The sequence below is a fragment of the Leopardus geoffroyi genome, chromosome E3 (assembly GCF_018350155.1).
Source record: "Leopardus geoffroyi isolate Oge1 chromosome E3, O.geoffroyi_Oge1_pat1.0, whole genome shotgun sequence".
Classification (NCBI taxonomy): Eukaryota; Metazoa; Chordata; class Mammalia; order Carnivora; family Felidae; genus Leopardus; species Leopardus geoffroyi.
Window position 1 is genome coordinate 1,180,061 of NC_059340.1, and position 18,085 is coordinate 1,198,145.

Consider the following 18,085-nt stretch of genomic DNA (forward strand, 5'->3'; position numbering starts at 1 on the left):
AGAGCATGAACGGGGGAGGGGCAGAGAGAGAGGGAGACGCAGAATCGGAAGCAGGCTCCAGGCTCTGAGCCATCAGCCCAGAGCCTGACGCGGGGCTCGAACTCACGGACCGCGAGATTGTGACCTGGCTGATGTCGGACGCTTAACCGACTGCGCCACCCAGGCGCCCCAGCGTTATATTTTTTTAAAGTTATTTTTCAAAAGCGTGCATAATGTCTTAACAGTCGCATCGCCCAACAGTTGCTTAGGACAGGGTGAACTTGAGGGTGTTGGCCAGTGCGTCAGTTGGGCTCCATCTAAATCAGGTCTCTATACGACACGAGCGAGCGGGTAGTTTAACGACAGAGATTTCTACGGCAACAAAAGAAAAAGGTTAATACTTCAAGCAAATTACAAATTCAGCTTCTGAGTTTGGAGAGCGGCCAGTTGAGTTTGCAGACGTCGGGGTTGGAGACTCTTCCGATGAGGTGAGAGCAGGGCAGTGGTGATCTGACCCATTTCTCTGGCTTGCGGCATGAATGTGCCTGGGGATCTTTCCAAGCAGTCACACGGCCCCGGGCACGGGTCGCCGTCCACACACGAGCTGTTGTGCTGAGCTCTCCGAAGTTGACATCGAGTTGTCCAGCGTTGGGCAAAGGATGCTTTTAGTTTCATAAAGATTCCAAGTCCAGAGAATGGGAGAATTGGAAATATTAGTTTGGAAAATTCTAGCCAAATTTTGGAGGAAACTGGAAGAATTCAGGATCCAGTCCAGATTCCAGGTAGAAAACAAAATCTCAGAGACAAGAAACAGCACTAGAATCTGATATCCACAAAGATGTATTATCGAAGCCTATTCTTCTCTCTGTAATCATCCCCTATTTCTATCAAAGATAACCACAGTAAGACTAATTTGCTTGCACATTAAGACTGTTTCCAAATACTCGGTATGATTATTTACATAAGTACACAGGAATAGTGATTGATCACATAGGTGCTTTTCAAAAATGTTTATTTGTTTTTGAGAGAGAGAGAGAGAGAGAGAGAACAGGGGAGGGGCAAAGAGAGATGGAGACACAGAATCTGAAGCAGGCTCCAGACTGTGAACTGTCCAGGCAGAGCCTGAAGAGGGACTCAAACCCGTGAACCATGAGATCATGAGCTGAGCCGAAGTTGGATGCTTAACCAACTGAGCCACCCAGGTGCCCCCTGATAGGTGTTTTTAAATCTACTTTGCTGGAATGTTTCATAAAGGAACTCAGATTAGACTTTCCAGGCCAGGAAGCCAAGCCAGTTTTGTCTTGTTATAGGGAGAACAGATTATTTTTAAACTTATGCAAACACACATATTGTCATGAAAAATAAGAGTATTTAATTAGAAAATAAAACAATTTAAAAAGAGAATAGTAAGAGTTTCTAAGTTCTGGAGGAATGGGGGGAGGGGGAAGAAAAATGTTTCAACCTTTGTTGCAAAGATACACTTTACCAAACTGTTGTGAGTCATAGGTAACTTCAGACAGAGGAGAAAAAGGATCCTTTACATCTGGAGAACAAGACATTAAAGAACCAGCAACGTTGTAAATGAAGTCGTCCAAATTACAGTCATCTCTATCAGTTTGTTCAGTGTTTTGTAATTAACAAAATTGTTTTGCTTCATCTTGAGTTAGCGGCTTTATGACTCCATCAGTTTTCCATTAAAGTTTCAGAAATCCTCACTCAGTTCAGTGCTATGGTCTTGAGGTTTTCAGAGAACCTGCATTCTGGACTGCTTGTTAGGGTTGTTCCCATGAATGTCTTTGTAAAGGAAGCATTTTTGCAGGAACGTTTTTTTTTTTTGTGAAAGCATCAGAATAAAACAGTAAGTGTCTGTAAGTGGCAAAAGGCTTAAAAATGGCCATGGGTAAAGATGTAGTGAGAGTTCATTATAATGCCTTTGACAAGGAAATTTGGTTCTTATTTAAAAAAAAAAAATTTATGTTCATTTTTGAGAGAGACAAAGAGAGAGAGAGAGAGAGAGAGAGAGAGAAAGCAAGGGAGGGGCAGAGAGAGAGGGAGACCCAGAATCTGAAGCAGGTCAGCACAGAGTCTGATGTGGGGCTCGAACTCACAAACCCTGAGATCATGACCTGAGCTGAAGTTGGATACCCAACCGACTGAGCCACCCAGAAGCCCCAGAAATTTGGTTATTTTATGTGACATACATTTTAAAACAATAACCTGAATTATGACTGATAACATTATAGCAGGACATGTCAGACGTTAAGAATTTCATGGAATTTCTGGAATGCTTGTATTACTAACATATATTTATACAGATATCAGCTAAAGACTTCATTCTTTATTTGACAATGCTTCCCACGGAATGTAACAAAACATAATTTGTTCAGCATCTCTTTTATAAGGAGAGGGAACAAATCTTTTGAGAGAGTCTGGGGATCCTTTTTAAAATCCCAAAGTTAGTTTGGGGTCAAAAGGACTTCATTTAGAATTTGATATGTGAGACGTTTGTCAAAAATATCCAAAGGTTTAAAACACGTGATCAAACAGGATCAGAGTTCACTGTGAAAACAGTAAAGTACTTAGTTATTCATTCCTACCAAGTGACAATTAAAATTTCAGAGGCAGGTACAGAAAGTTACAGAGTTGCAAAAATGAAACTCAGTTCTTTTAATACAGAGGACTCAGTTATTTTCCTACCTAATCCAAGACTTGGTAAGGACAAAGCACATGAAATTATTTTCATAAAATACAGAATCTGTGCTTTGCAGGCAAAATACATTAAAAGTACAGAAACACCTTTGTTTACAATTTCTAGTTAGGGACAGACTGATAATCTAAAAAAATGTTGCGATTTTAACAGCAGAAACCAAATTCTAATTTTGTACCATGTACTTTTGATATTAAAATTCTTTATTTTTAAAATTTTTTTAAATGTTTATTTTTGAGACAGAGAGAGACAGAGCATGAACGGGGGAGGGGCAGAGAGAGAGGGAGACACAGAATTGGAAGCAGGCTCCAGGCTCTGAGCCATCAGCCCAGAGCCCGACACGGGGCTCGAACTCATGGACCGCGAGATCGTGACCTGAGCTGAAGTCAGACACTTAACCAACTGAGCCACCCAGGCGCCCCCCCTTTTTTTTAATTTTAAGTAGGCTCCACGCTCAACACAGGGCTTGAACTCACAACCCCGAGATCAAGAGTGGCATGCTCCATTGACTGAGCCAGCCAGGCTCTCCTAAAATCCTTTTTTTTTTTTTTAAGTTAAATAAATCCATTCCAATCTTAGCTTGACTTCACATTAAATTCCTTTTTCAAGATCTCTTTCCACAAACCTGCAACATTCTTTAACCATTTAGATCTTGTCCTATCTTTTTCCCTTCTTATTCTGGAACAATCATTTTAATTCAAGACAAAATTACTTCCTTTCTCCCTTACCCCCCCCCCCCAAAAAGAAAAACCAAAACCAAAAAAAAAAACCAAAAACAAAACAATAACAACAAAAACCCATCTCCTTCATACCTTATTCAAAAACAAGACAGAGAAAATGGAATGCATTCTTTGATTGGCAAACAGAAGCTGCTAAAGGACAAAATGACTCCAAAACACAGCTCCAAAAGGGTCCTTACAGGATGCAAATAGAGAGTCTTGCACACAAACACTGGCCATCTGAGCAGGCATGCACAATAAAGTTGGGCAGCTTAGAAACTAAGAGAGAGAGCTCAGATTCGAGAGACTCACCTTCACTCTTCAGGGTCGACAAGAAAGTGGTCAGCTCAGTGGGCTCTGTGGGTGCCAGGGTCTGTTTGCTCAGCAGCCTCGGGGTCTGTGTGTGGGGTGGGGGTGGGGGGCTGTCTTCTGTTTGAATCCCACTTCTGACACCAGGAAACGTCAAAAGTCCCTATGTAACAGAAGTAAATAAAAGCAACGAATGGCCAAAGCCGTCATGATTGAGTTTGTTGTGTATACACCAAAAAGACGGTTGGAAAAGCCGGGAACACTCAAACCAAAACACGGAATGGGGCTCAGGGGGGTGTCCTTAAAGAGCAGCTTCTATGGTGAGAAAGCAGGGTTCATTCTCCACAGGGATTGGTTTTCATATCATTATTTTCCTAAGCGATGGAATTGGCTAGTGGCCCTTTCACATCAACCTTGGAAAAGAGGTTCTGATTTTCAGAGGCACAGCAAGAAACGACTTGGGTCAACTTAGCCTTGCAAAATGCGCTAGCTTCAACCTCGTTGGTATGACCAAACTGGTGGTGTCTGTTCAGGGAGTTTGCAAGGTTGGTCTCTGTTTGTTTTGGATTTTGACAGTGGGGTCCTCTCTCCAGCTCTGTCCTCCACCTGGGACAGGACCAGGCTGCTCTCTCCTGCAGGAGCCGGGCCCTGATCTGAGGCCAGAACATCCTTCCGTGCCTGCCTTTGCTGGGCCTGTGTTTCCCCACTGAAACCATGAGCTGGGGCTTCAGCTGGGCACCGTTCCCCAGGCTCCTGAGTTTCTGAGACTTTCACAGAGGACGTGGGTCAAAGCCATTTATCACCATTTCACCTTGCTGTCTTTCCTATAATGGAGAAGAATCCTCCTTATCCAAAGAGAAATTCCTGGGGATGTCTAAGGCCCGGGGTGGAGGCAATGCCAGGGGCCCTTCCCTCACTTGCAGGGCCTGCTTGCCCTCGGACAGGGTGGTGGGCACTGTGACGCATTCACTCATCTCCTGTGATAGACACCGCGACCCTGAGGCTGGCCCTAGCGTCGAGCGCCCTGTCCTCGGAGAGCGAGCGTACTCCAGCTCGACTCCCTTTGTCTCCCGAGGGCTCTGATGGGGCTGAGGGCCTGCGCGCCCGGCCACCTGGGAAGTAGGTGCTCAGGGAGAAGAGCAACGAGGCCAGGGAGCGCCGTTGTGGGCAACAGGGGTGCTCCCGGGCAGGCTTCCTCAGCCGGAGGACTGTCACTACGCGGGGCGCACGACACCTGCGGGCACAGGTGCAGGCGCGGGGGCGGCGAGCCGGCGGCTCCCGCAGCCGCAACACTGCGGGATCCGGAACAGCGACTCGGGTGGCGCGCGGGGGCAGCGGTGGACGAGGGGCGGGGCCTAGGGGCGGGGCCTAACCATGGGCGGGGCCGGGGGGTCGGGCCGGGCGGCGGCGGCGCGCGGTGGGCGGGGCCGCGGGCGGGCGGGCGGGCCGGGCGGCGGCGCGCGGTGGGCGGGGCGGCGTGACGCGCGCCGACGCCGATCCCGGAAGCGGTGTCAGATGCTGGGGAGCCGGGCGGGCGGGCTGGCGGCGGGCGGCGGGGGGGACTTGTTGTTCTTCGCGAAGTCGGAGCCCCAGCGCGCGGCCGAGGCGGCGGCCGAGAGGAAGCGCGAGAGTGAGCGCGAGCGCGAGGAGAGCGCGTGCCCGCGAGGAGCCGCCGCGCGCCCGCGCCCCCCCGCGCGACGCCAGGTGAGGAGCGGCCGCGTCGGGCCGGGCCGGGGGCCGGGGCGGGGGCGGGGGCGGGTCGGGGCCGCGCGCCGCTGAGTCACCGGCGCCTCGGACCCGCGGCGAAGTTGGGCGGGACCCCGAGACCCCGGCCCGCGCACCTGCCGTCAGGTGCCCCACCGCGAGCGCGCCGCGCGGGCCGGGGCTTTTCTTTCTCGGGCCCGGGAGCGCGCCCCCGCCCCCCGCCGCCCCTTGTCCGAGCCGGAGGCGGTGCCCCCACCCCGGGGGGGCGGCCTAGGGAGCCCGGACGTTCCTGCGGGCCCGGCGCCCCTGCCCTGCCCTGCCCTCCCCACCTGCTTCGCCTTTAGCCCGCGGAGGTCCGCTGCGAGGCGGGAAGGCGGGGGCGAAAATACACGGCCACGTGCAGGGGAGCGCGTGGTCGCGCAGGGCCCACCCGGCCGCGTCCACCTGGGCGCTTCCGCCGGCTCGGCCGGTGCTGCCCTGCCCGGCGGTGGCTTCCACCCGCGCTCCGGGGGAGGGGGCGGGAGGGCAAGGAGAAGGGGACTCATGACCGATGTCACGTTCTGAGCAGCTGACCTGCCAGGGGTTCCCCGGAGGGAGGCCCTGATGTGGAAGCTTTGGGTGGGGAGGGGGACAGGGCGAACGTGTCCCTTCTCCCGAGCCCCGTGGTTCTCAGTTTTCTCATGGGTGAGTGGGGGGCTCCATCTCCTCTAAGTCGGACCGCGGCTTCCTCTGTGATCCCGCCGCGTGCGGGACACAGTGTGCCAGGGTGCCGGCTTCCGCACACCTTTCCGGGAGCCTGGGGAGGGTACAGGAAACGTGTCTCTCTCCACCTAGGTCTCCCTTAGGTAAAAGAAACCGCTCTGCCTGCTGTCTCTGATCGTACTGCTCCTCGCCACGTGTTGTGGCGTCTTTTGACAAAGACTCCACATTGGTGGAGTTGGTGTTTGGGGCCGCTGGAAGTTCCTGCTCTCCGAGCTGTGTTAATGATTATGCTGCTGTTTACCTGTCGCGCCGCTCTCGTGGCGGGGGCAGAAGTGCTCCCCTGCCAAATGAATTGTCAGTGTGGAAGATCCGGCCACCTTCCCTCACCAGGTGCCGGCAGGGGAAGCTCCCTGGTCTCGAACACCCACGCCCCACACAGCAGATAGAGTCAGTGGGTTCCCGCAAGTGTGGCTTGGGTGTCCCTTCTCCCTGCCCCTTCTCCCTTATTGGCCTCAGTGAGGATTTGCCCTTACAGCCCTCACTGCGCAGGTAGCTTGATAAAGCGCAGCCGTGTGCCGGGCCGTCTCCGATCTGCCGCCTTCTGGGGCTGGGCTCTTTAAAGAGCGTCCGTCTAAGCAGGTGGGAGGGGTCCGGAAGCTGACGGTGGGCTGTGCAGGTAGGTGAGACTCGCTTGCCAGCCTCTCTCGCTTTGCTTTGCGCTTTGCGGGTAGCTGACACCTCCGGAGGACTTCCCTCCCCAGGGCAAACCAGTGGGAATGCTGGAGTTTGAGCTCCTTAGAAGGGGTCTGCTTTGAGAACTTAACGAGGGGATCTCTCCTGGTTCCAAAATGAAGTTTACTAACTCGAAAGCACAAAGCAAGTCTTCTCTCCGGAGCGCGCTTGCCTTCCGCGCTTGAACGGAGCTGGACTTTAAGGGACGCGTTCCAAGTTCAGCCTCACTCACTTTCAAGGTGGTTGCTAAAAATGGGAGTTGAATCGGGGCTCCTCGGGGAAGTTGGTTCCGGGGCTCGCTGCGTTCCAGCCCCATCTCCAGCGCCCGGGCTGTGCTGAGCGAGGCCGCTTTCCGGACGTTCTCCGCGCCCCTGTCCACCGCGCTGTCCCTCTCGGGGCTCCGGGAGCTGAGAGTCTGTTTACCATCTCAGGCGGCGGACAAGTCCTGCCCGCGTCCTGGCTGTTCCCGAGTCTAAAGGTTTCTGGAGTGGACTTTCTGGCTTCGGGTCCAGTCCACACGGGAAATGGAACCCCGGGCAGCTGTGAGCGTTCTCTGTGTGGCTGTTCCTCAGAGCAGTAAACAGTGACTCACCCTCCCCTCTGCTCCCCGCCTCCCTGCTCCCTGCTCATGGAAGATGCGCTGCTCCCGTGTTTACTTTTGTTTTTTGTCAGTCATGTTTCCTCTTTCTTGCAGTTTCAGGAAATTGAAAGTGTTGTCTTCGAGTCATAGAACTTCAGAACGGGTAGAAATGAATGTAGGGATCGTGTCATACACATACCCCCCACCCCCACCCCATTTTACCCAAGGACACCAAGCCCGAGGCCTCGGTACCTGGCCTGCGGCCGCGGAGTCTGACATCCGGGGTCTGGGGTGGCACCCTGCCTGCTTTTCTGCGCTGCCTGTCGGCTGCCCTGGATGAGGGGAGGCTGGAGAGGTGTTGAGGTGGGGCGCCCAGACCCCGCTGCCCTTGGGTGCGGTGCTGACGCACGTCCCCAGGCAGCGTGCCTTTCACTCGCCAGGGGGTGCGGGGAGCAGGTGTAGGTGAGGATGTCCCCCGCCCTCCATCCAGCAAGGGGAGCGAGCCTTGGACGGAAAGATCAGGACCAAGTTTTGGGCACGGCCCTCGATGGAGGCTCAGGAGAGGGTGTCCGCCCACCACAGGGAGAGCAGGAGGGGGCTTCGGTGAAGCAAGGGCTGGGGAAGGAGGGTGGGAGCCCAGCACAGACGGAGGGGGAGGCTTGGAACGCAACAGGTGGTCCAGGCAGTGAGGGGCTCAGGAGGGACTTCAAGCAGGGGGTTTTTCTGCCACCTTGAGGCGGTGCGTTTGAGGGACCGAGGTCCAGACGGAAGAAGCTGGGGCCTGAGCCAGGGAGTCCTGGAGGGCCAAGTCCAGCAGGCCCGGCTCAGCAGGTGGCCACGGAAGGAGGGACAAGGTCTTGGGGGGCGACTGCTGCGTGAACGGCGTGATGGGTCATCACCTGAGCTGGAGACACAGGAGGAGGGCGGGTGTGAGGACAGGACACGTCTCTGGGGTCTGTCAGACACGCAAGCTGTCTCAGCCTGGCTGCACGTGGAGGTGGGGGGCTGGTAGGACCCCTGGGCAGCTGTGGAGCAAACAGAACCCCAAAGGGGAGCTTAGAGACAGAAGGACCACCCAGAGGGGGGCCAGAGGAGTGGGGGGCCAGGGCGTGGCCGGGGAGGTGAGGCACTCGGCCCGCTGTCAGCCTGGCAGCCGCCTGAGTCACCTCTGGACAGAGCCAGGATGACACAGCTTCCTCGAACCGCAAACACAAGGTGACCAGACGTCCTCCGAGCCAGGCAGACAGTCGTGTCTTGCCGGAGGGCGGCCGGCCAGGGCCGGCCTGCAGGCTGGGTGTGGGCCGGGCTGGTGGGGGGCCCGGCGAGGAGCGGCAGGACGCACCCCCACGTCGAGGGAGCCGGCTGGGACACGGACACCCAGTGTCTGGGGTGGGCGGGGCGTGGGAGCCCTCCCGGTCCTCCTGGGCCCGTCTTCGGTCGGGTGAGGCGTCAGCGTGTGGGGCGCGCTGGCCGTGCTGACCTTTGCTCGCGGGGCAGGTGCGTCCTGTGGCGCTGGCAGGAGGGGCGCTCGGCACCCCCGGGACGGAGGCGGTCACGTCAGCGTGGCTTGTGCCTTTGGGGTTTGCGCCCATCGGGGGAGCGCAGACGTGCTCCAGCACAGAGCCCATTTCCTCCCTGCCTGTTTGCCCCCTGCCCCCTCCCTCTCCCTGGGAGGCCTGGGAGGGCCGGGTGCAGCCGGCCCGGGAGCGGTGGGCGCCCTCACTCCACACCGAGCGGGAACAGGTGTTTTCTGAGACCCGCCCTGCTAGGTGCCGGAGCTGTGGCTTCCTGTGCACGTGAAGCTCCCCGTCTAGGCTGGTCTAACCGACCCAAGAGCCCCGTGAGACTCTAAACCCCCTTTTCTGCCACACCATCTAGACCCAGGGCCGTTCGGCTGCGGCCATTGCTGCCGTCAGCCACCTGGCTTTACCGGTGGAGAAAGCGTCCGCCCTGGGCCCCGAGCCTGGGTCCAGCCCCGCGAAGCGGGACACAGCACAGCGGGGGGGGATGACCTGGGGCCGTGAGTCGCCCCAGATGAGCTGCGTCAGACGACGGGCGAGCGGTACACGTTTGCTGGGGGGGGGGGGGGTAGAGGGGGTGAGATCCTGGCCTCTGGAAGGGCGGTCCCGTTGTTCGTGGGCCCCGGGAGGGAGGGCCGGCCCCGGCTCCCTCACTTACTCTCAACCGTGCCGTCCCCAGAGCCGGGCCCCGTCCGGGCTGCTGGCACGTGTCTTTTAGAGCGGTCTCTGCCTTAACCTCGTGTAGGGGCGCGTCAGAGCGAATTTCTGGCGTTGGGTTGAAAACCGACCTCTTTAGTTGGGGAAGTGGTCGCCTGAAAGGTGTTCCAAGTTAGAAGTGCTGACCGCGCAGACTTTTTGACCAGAAGCTTCTGGAGGGCTGTGGGAGACTGTCCGTGCTCTCACTGGGCGGACGGACAGGCAGGCGGGCGCGGAGGAGGCCCACCCGCTCCCGGCCCCCCCACCGGCTCCGGCCACTGAGCCGCTCCCGCGACTTGACCGGAGTTCAGAAGAGCCGGCGGAGAGCGCGGGCTGCGTGCACGGCCCGGCTGGCGTGGCCGTGACCGATGGTTGTGGGGCCCGATCCCCGGAGCGACCCCGCCTCGTGAAGCTGCCAGGGGCAGGGTGGGTGGGTGATTTCTTACCCGGCGACGGGGCGTCCGGCCTGCGGCGGGAGGGGAGGGAGGCCGAGTGGCTGGTGCACCTGCCTCTCAGGCTGTGGCCTCTCACCCCGGCTGGGTTCCCCCCGAGTCTCAGAACACAGTTCTTCCTGTGTGCACTCTGGTGGCCGAGGAGGTGGCCTGAGGTGCAGCGGTTTATAAATACACATTTTAGGGCAGTTGTTTTAAAATCCTTTGTTTTGCACACCGTCACAAGCGCCAGACTTCTCTCTGAGCCTGTTTCCAGAAGCTGCCGGGTTTTTGCCTTTCACGCAGGAAGTGACCTCGGGTCACTACTGCGTGTACCTCGTGTGGCTTGGGTAGAGGTGAGCCCTCGTGCCCTTACTGTCCGCGTACTGAGGTCTCGCAGGAAGGGCAGCCGGGGCCAACCCTGCGCTCCCGGAGCCGGGCCCCTGAACCTGCAGCCCCAGGTCTGCGTGCCGCCTCTCGAGGCGGGAGGACACTCCTGTTTTCTGTCAGCCGGTGGAGACTTCCCGCGGGGCGGGTGCCCGAACAGGGGGCAGGAGCCAAGACCTGGTCCGCCCGAGGCTGTGGGGGCAGTGTCTGCTCCTGCCTGGGGCTTGCTCACCTGGCCCAGGGTCTCTGGCTTCTGGAGGGTGCCGGTCCAGGCCCCCAGAGCCCTGGGGGTCGAGAGGGAAGCCCCTTCCCCCCCCCCCCCCCCAGTCAGGGCGTCTCCTTGAGTCACCTGCTCGGCTGCGCCGAGGCCTTTGCAAGGTGGACAGAACCTGGGGCCCCTGGTTCTGATGCTCTCATTTCCAGAGGAAGAGCGTAAGGCCCACAGAGAGAAGAGCTTTGCTGGCTTTTTCTCCAGGTTCGTGTCTACGTTTACTCCTGTTCTCTCAGGCCTCACGTTGTTCTTGTTGGACAGCAGGTCTGGGAACTGCAGGAAGCCCCTGGAGGTCAGACCCCCTCGTGGCGCCCTCCCGCAGAGAGGCATCCCTCCTCGCTTGGAGCCCAGGCTGGCCCGGGGGTCCCGCTTCTCCCGTCTCTGCCCGGGCTCTTGTCTGTGTCCTGCCCGCAGAAGGCCAGGCAGCTGGGCAAGGTGGGTTGAGAGCTGGTGGACTTAGGGCTTTCCCCAGGTGACCTTGACCTTGCAGACCTGCCAGCCGACCCTCGTAGGTCTGTGTGGAGGGGAGGACGCGGAGCCCAGTCCTGTGTACCTCCTGCTTACCTGGGCCTCCCCGCCCCGTGCTGTCACGGAGGGCAGGTCCCCAGAGGGGGCGGGGCGTCCCTGCCCTGAACGCAGCGCTGTGGCCCGGGGTCCCGGCTGAGCTGGCCCGTCATGGGCGGGGTGGGGGGGGGGGGGTGGTGAGGCACAGAAACCCCTGTCTGGTAGGGGTCTGAGCGGAGGTCCCTCCTCCGCTGGGGCCGGGCGGGCTGGGCGGTCCGTGCAGGGTGGGAGGGCCTTGGGTCTGTGGGAATGTGAGCTCCTCGCTCTGTAAACAGGCGTGACTCACCACACAGCTATGCCCTGGCGGCCCAGGCCCTTGTGCGCTGACGTGTGCTGGAATGACACCCGGCCACCCCTCCTGCTCCCGTGGAAAAGTTTCTCATGGCTCTCCCCGCCGCCTGGCTCCTGCTGGCCCTCCAGGTGGCTTCTCTAGCATGGCTTTGACCCCGGGACCTGGAGGGAGGGGCACTCAGCGGGCCCGCCGTGCCCCTGCAGATGCTGGGGGTCAGGCCGCTGTCAGGAAGCAGCTCCTGTCTTCCCGCTGGGGTCACCCCACGCTGTAGTGCGTCTGCCTCCCGCGCGTGCGTGGATGGCGCGGAGGAGCCAGAAGCCTCCTGAGGGTGCGCCTGGCCCCGGCCCTGCTGCTGTCCTGCTCTCCATCATCCGTCGTCAGTGCCTGGGACAGTGGCCGTGTTGCCAGAGGCAACAGTGAACCAGGGGGTTCGGTGGCCCGGGTGCTGAGACCTGGGAGGCAGGTGGGCTGTTGGGGGCGGGTGGCGTCTAGGCTGTGCTGTAGCAAGGGTCCTGGGGCTGTGGGCGAAGGAGGGGTAGAGACCGTCCACCCGAGCCCCACTCACCCCCAGGGTGAAGGCTTTGGTGCGGCTCCGTCTCTGGGGCCCGGGTCCCCCCCCTTCCCCCGTGCGTTTTCGGATGTTTCTCTCTGCTCAGTTCACCTTGCCTGGCGTTTGGAACGTGGACCCTGGTTCCTAAGCCAGCTACAGAATGTGCCAGCACGTCTAGAGCCCGGGCCCTCCCGCCCCCCACCCCAGCCACCGGGGCACACTGGTTTGTTTACTGTCCCACAACCTGTGATGTCTGCACCGGCCTGCCCAAAGCCATTGTTGCTGTGGGCTTCTCTGTTTCCATGACGACCATCAGGGGCTGGCTACTTCCCAAGGTCGCCATGGCAACTATCAGAGGGGAATCATGCTTGGGATGCTTTGGCTGGCTTTTTCATGAATGATTAGAATGTGTGACACAATGCAGACGCCAAACCCAGAAGGGCGGGCAGCGGCGGGGAGGGGGGGTGCTGGCGGGCGGCGGGGACGGCTCCCGCCAGACAGCCGGTGAGCTCGCGCAGTGGCGGCCCCTACCTCCCGGATCCTGCGGGCCTCAGGTCAGGGCTGTGGGGCAGCCTAGGCGGGGGTGGTGATGTCACAGCTGCAGTGCCCTTTGCGGAGGTAGGTCTGCTAGGGAGGGTGGGGCTGCACCCATCCCTGGGGGTGTGCTGGGCAAACGCAGGGGCTCCCCAAAGGGGCCCTTCCTCTCTGGAGCCAGGCGAGGTCAGGAGTCACGGGGGCTCTTGCCCGGGCAGGGTGCCGTCCTGGGGGCCGGCGGTGCTCCTCGTGTGCCGGGTGAGGCCGTTCTCGGGAGGGGGCTCTGGGTCCGTGCGCTCTGGCCCTTCAACGTGGCGTCCCGTGCCTCGAGGGCGCGAGCGGCTCAGCTCAGAGGGGGAGTCAGACGGGAGGCAGTGGCCGCCCGGGCCTGGTGCCCCCCAGGCGGGTGGCTGCCAGCGTGGGGGCCGGGGTGGGTCTGGGTTGCTTCGTGGGCTGATGCCGGACTGGGCAGCGTGGCCGGGATGCCCACCCTGCGGGGAGCCCCCTCAGTCCCGGCTGCCTCCTGTCTTGTTTTCGGGGGGACGTGGACCGAGGAGCCGAGCCTCCTTGGAGCGTCTCTGTGGTGGGGACGTCCCCGCTTCAGGTCACGTGCGACGGCAGCCGGCCCCGTCCCCAGCCTGGCCAGAACCTCACCTCACTCATTTCTGTTTCTTGTCTGATTTTCCAGATCCAGTTTCCAAGCCCTTCTGTTCGGGTGACTGTGCCCAGGTTATGACGACTAATCCCAAACCAAACAAGGCATTAAAGGTAAGTGGGGTGGGGGTGGGCAGACCCCGTTTCTGCCTCGGGCTCAGGCTTGGGAAAGGTCCGTTCCGGCCCCAGCAGCCCCTCTTTCCCAGGACTGCCCTGAGTGTGAAGAGGGAGGCCCTGTCCCCTGCGGTCGGGTGGGGGCTGTTGGCCAGCAGAGCCGTGCCAGGGAGCTGGGGACAGGATCGGGGGTGGTGGCCTCAGGAGATGTGGGCCCTGGCGTCCACGGGGATGGCCTCCTTGGGAGGGAGTGGCAGGTGTGGATCCCTGCCTGCGAGGACATGCTCATCCCCGGCCCCCAGGGGTGGGCAGCGTGGCCTCCGTCCCGCAGTACCACCGGCAGGGCGCATGTCAACCTCGGCACTCCTGCTCGCGGGGCCCGGCTCCGACCAGGCCCAGCGTGCTGCCTCCCCGGGCCCTCCCAGCTTCTGAGGCTGGCGTGGGCTCCTGGGTCGGCTATCTCGTCTTGGGAACAGAGCTGGGTCTGGCGGGACAGGGGACCTCCGTGCATTCGTGGGCCGTGCACGTCGAAGCCCCTTCCCAGGCCCCACTTTGTCCGAGGGGTGTGGAAGGACAGGCTGCTGTGCCTCCCTGTGGCTCACCTGCTTGAGTCGGCCCCGCACACCTGCCTGTGTTGGCCCCGGACACCTGCCTGGGTTCCCCGCTCACCTGCCTGTGTCGGCCCTGCACACCTGCCTGGGTCACCCCTGCTCACCTGCCTGGGTTCCCCGCCCACCTGCCTGTGTCGGCCCTGCACACCTGCCTGGGTCAACCCCGCTCACCTTCCTGGGCCCCCCCCACCTAACTCACCTGCCCGGGTCCCCCCGCTCACCTGCCTGCGTCGGTCCCAGACACCTGCCTGGGTTCCCCCTTTCACCTTCCTGGGTTCCCCCCCCCCCACCTCACTCACCTGCCTGGGTTCCCCCCACACACCTGCCTGGGTTCCCCCCCCCCCCCCACCTGCCTGCGTCGCCCCGCACCAGGCACCGGAGACTCACAGAGGGCTGCGCACGGGTGGGCCACAGCCTCGCAGGTTCTGGACGGCAGGTGGTAACCAGGTGACGGGCAGGCGTGGCGGGGATCCCCGTCAGGGAGCCACCCGCGTTCTGCCGCGTGCGTGACGTCGGGAGGCCCCCTGCCCCGACGGAGGCGTGAGGGCCGGCTCGGGGGGGCAGAGAGGGTGCCTCTGGTGTACCTGCTGCCCGGGACCAAGGCTCTCGTCCACGCGGCCTCCGTTCTCGGGCAGACGCCGGGCCACCCTCCGGGGCCCTTCCCGCCACCCCCTCCTCCGCGCTGACCGCCGTGCCGCGCGGCCCCTGCAGGTCAAGAAGGAGGCGGGCGAGAACGCCCCGGTGCTCAGCGATGACGAGCTGGTGTCCATGTCGGTGCGGGAGCTGAACCAGCACCTGCGGGGCCTCACCAAGGAGGAGGTGGCCCGCCTGAAGCAGCGCCGGCGCACGCTCAAGAACCGCGGCTACGCGGCCAGCTGCCGCATCAAGCGCGTGACGCAGAAGGAGGAGCTGGAGCGGCAGCGGGTGGAGCTGCAGCAGGAGGTGGAGAAGCTGGCGCGGGAGAACAGCAGCATGAGGCTGGAGCTCGACGCGCTGCGCTCCAAGTACGAGGCCCTGCAGACCTTCGCCCGCACCGTGGCCCGCGGGCCCGTCGCCCCCACCAAGGTGGCCACCACCAGCGTCATCACCATCGTCAAGTCCGCCGACGTCTCCTCCGCCTCCGTGCCCTTCTCGGCCGCCTCCTAGTGGCCCGCCGCCGGGGGGGGGGGGGGGCGGGCGGGCGGTGGGCGCCCCCCCGGGTGCCTGCCCCAGTCGAAGCGCGGACTCCCGGCGGGGACGAGGCCGAGGGTGCGGCCGCCGATGGGGTCCGGCGAGCCCGCGGGCCGCACGCCTGCCCGCACGCACGCGCACGCACGCGCACGCACGCAGCCGGCCCGCCCCCGGGCCCCTCCGGCTCTCTCCAGAAGGTCTCCGGGGGCGCGTGTCTTGCGCCAGGGGGCGTCGGGGCGTATGGAGGGAAGGTCCTCGGAAGGTCGCCGGCCCCGTGGCCCGGATGGCAGGGGCTCTGTCTGCCCCCCCTCCCGAGAGTGGTCTGTCGTGGTCCCGGCTGGTGCGGGCACCCCCTCCCTGCCCTGACTGAGCTCTGGGTGCCTGGGGAGGAGCCGTTTGTCCCCGGTGACGAACGGCACCCTGACCCTGCTTCAGCCCCACCAGAGGCCCGCGCCCCGCGAGGCAGAGGGAGGGGGGGGGGGCTGCCGTGACACCCGCGTGCCGGCGGCGCGGGGCCTCGGAGGAGCGGGTTGGTCCGGGTGGTCCCTTGGGGGCCTCCGGGGTACACGTGCAGAGTTGCACGAGGACTCGGGGATTCCCCCTCTGTCGGGCCGACCCCGGGGAGGTCCGCAGCGGGGAGCTGGCCGGGAGCCCTGCGCAGGGAGGGCCGGCAGAGTCTGGGGGGAAGTGGAGCTGTCCCTGCCGAGCAGGTGGGAAGTCGGCGGCAGCCTCGGGAGTGGGTTGTGGTCCCGCTGCCAGAGTGACCGGTGGAGTCCGAGGGTGAGGAGGGTGTGATGGCCAAGGAGGTGACGCTAGGCACGGGGCCAGGACCAGCCTTCTGGGGGCGCCTGGGTGGTCTGTTGGTGCAGAGGACAAGGGGACGCAGCCACCTTGGTGCTTATTCCTCGCCTGAAACTTTTACCTGCTCTTTCTTTCTGACACTTGGAGCCCCTGATGACCTCGGTGACCTTTGCTGGGGCTCCCGGCTTCCTCTTGGCCTGTCCCCCGCCACCTAGGGAGACCCCCAGGGAGCTGCAAGGCCCCTGTGCAGGAAGAGGCAGACTGGGCGGGACAGACGCCCGGAGAGCTCCCTACGGAAGACGTCTGGGTCTCTCCGGCAGCACTGCCGTGCGGCCTTGGCCTTGGCCTTGTCCTGGGGGAAGGTGAGGGGTCTGGGGCGTGCTGGATCCTTACGGAGCAAAAGGCCCAGTGTGTAAAAAAAAAAAAAATTAAAAAAAAAAAGCTGTCGATACCATAGCCATGGTAGGTAATCCACATTGGATATCAATAAGGACCACGGGGAAATATTTAAAAGAGAGAAAAGTATATATATATATAAAATTATATACACATTTTATCGTACAGATTTTTCGTAACTTTTTTCCTGTTTTTACTGTAAATCCCTAATCGAGCAGAGCTGCGGTTGGAGTAGGGGGGGTGGGGGCCGGGGGCTGTTGCCGCTGCCTGCTGCCCTCGGGAGTGCTGGCGCCCTGCATGCCCTCCCCCCCCCCCCCGCCCCTGCCCAGAGGGGGCTTCTGTCACCGCCCGAGGCACCTCGCCATGCCTGCCCGCTCCTGGGGACCAGGGGCCAGGGAAGGGAGACCGGAGCATTCTCTCATGCCTTTCCTTTCAGCTCGTTGAGATTTCATTGTCCCCGTTTTAATATATGGATTTGTTTTATTTAAAAGGCAAGGATCTCTGTCCCTTGGGTTTGTTTTCCTGATTCTTGTGCTTCAGACTCGGGGTCCTTCCCGAGGGAGGCAGACTCTGTCCTCCCAGGGGGCAAGGCCTCCCATTTCCTGGCCTTGGTCACTCAGCTGTTCCATTTCAATATTTATTTTTGTGCTGCTTTTATCATGGTATAAATTATTGAGAAGAGACCCCACGTCGTGGTCCTTGTCCGTATGACATGTGCCCTGCGCCTGCCCTGTCCCCTCACGGCCACAACCTAATTTATTGCTGTACATCTCTGCTGTGACGCTTTTGTACCTTTGCAATAAAGAGTTTTCTGGTTTCAGACCCGCCTGGTCTTGTGATTGGTGCTTTGGGTCGAGTCCTCGAGTGCGGGGGCTGTGAATGTGCTGGGCCGCTGCACCCCCCCACATCCCAGCCCCCGACCCGGTCGCCCTCCCCTGCGATGGGTCTCCTTGGCTCCGGGGTCCGTCCGGTCAGCCACGGTGCGTGCAGGGGGTCAGGCTGGTGGAGCTGGCCAGCTGGCCTTCTGAATGGTGGGCACCATTCCTGAGGGTCCCATCCACCGAGATCAGGAGCCCCCCAGCCCTTAGGCAGCCCTCCCTCTCCAGCTGGGGCTGCTCCCTCTCACCCCCCCAGCGGCCTGTGCCCCCATCTCAGGCCAGGTCTTACGGGAGGTGGGGAGAGAGACGTCCTGCCCGGGGTGGGCAGCGAGGTGCCCTGCCCGGTAGCCTAAAGTAAGTGGAGTGGAGGGCCCATCCTCTGGGGACGCTGTCCCCTCCTCACCGGTCTTCCCTTCCCACTGTTCCTCCAAGGGGTAGACGTGTCCGAGCTCAGCCTTAGCCGCTGAAGGAGGGCGGGCTGGTGGGTGCGGCCTTAGGGTCTCCAAGCCCCGCCAGCCCTCCTGCCACACCTCTGCCTGAGCTGACAGGGTGGCTCCTGCGGTCACTTGTGGGCAGGGTGCTTCAGCGCCAGCGCCTTGGCTTTAATCTCTGAGTGACGGAGGGCCCGTTCCCTCCCCTTTCTAGCCGAGCGCTCCCTTCTGTGAACTCGGCAGGGGGCCGAGCGTGCCAGCATGATGGGGTCACCATGGCCCACGGCTAAGCCAGACGCCCCCGAAGCCCGGCCTGTGCCTCCTGCGAGAGCCCTGGGGCGGCCAGGTGACTG

General features: G+C 61.0%; 1 protein-coding gene and 1 long non-coding RNA gene across 14 annotated transcripts; one reads left to right on the forward strand and one right to left on the reverse strand.

The window, feature by feature from the left end:
* Window positions 1–171: 171 nt before the first annotated feature.
* Window positions 172–6,234, reverse strand: LOC123588861. Its single transcript, XR_006708043.1, has 3 exons — window positions 5,992–6,234; window positions 3,718–3,877; window positions 172–1,522 (listed from the first exon to the last, which is right to left on the reverse strand). It is a non-coding gene; the product is annotated as an uncharacterized LOC123588861 (long non-coding RNA).
* On the forward strand, window positions 5,372–15,707 carry MAFK (MAF bZIP transcription factor K). Of its 13 annotated transcripts, XM_045460183.1 has the most exons (5): window positions 10,973–11,172; window positions 11,577–11,721; window positions 13,366–13,445; window positions 14,429–14,503; window positions 14,768–15,707. In XM_045460183.1, the coding sequence occupies exons 2-5, from the start codon at window positions 11,640–11,642 to the stop codon at window positions 15,200–15,202; spliced, it is 672 nt and encodes a 223-aa protein (XP_045316139.1). In that variant the 5' UTR covers window positions 10,973–11,172; window positions 11,577–11,639; the 3' UTR covers window positions 15,203–15,707. The 13 variants fall into 13 exon arrangements, with proteins under 13 accessions (XP_045316151.1, XP_045316147.1, XP_045316143.1 ...); XM_045460195.1 differs by lacking the exons at window positions 10,973–11,172; window positions 11,577–11,721 and adding an exon at window positions 5,372–5,418; XM_045460187.1 differs by lacking the exons at window positions 10,973–11,172; window positions 11,577–11,721 and adding an exon at window positions 6,692–6,796.
* Window positions 15,708–18,085: the final 2,378 nt, after the last annotated feature.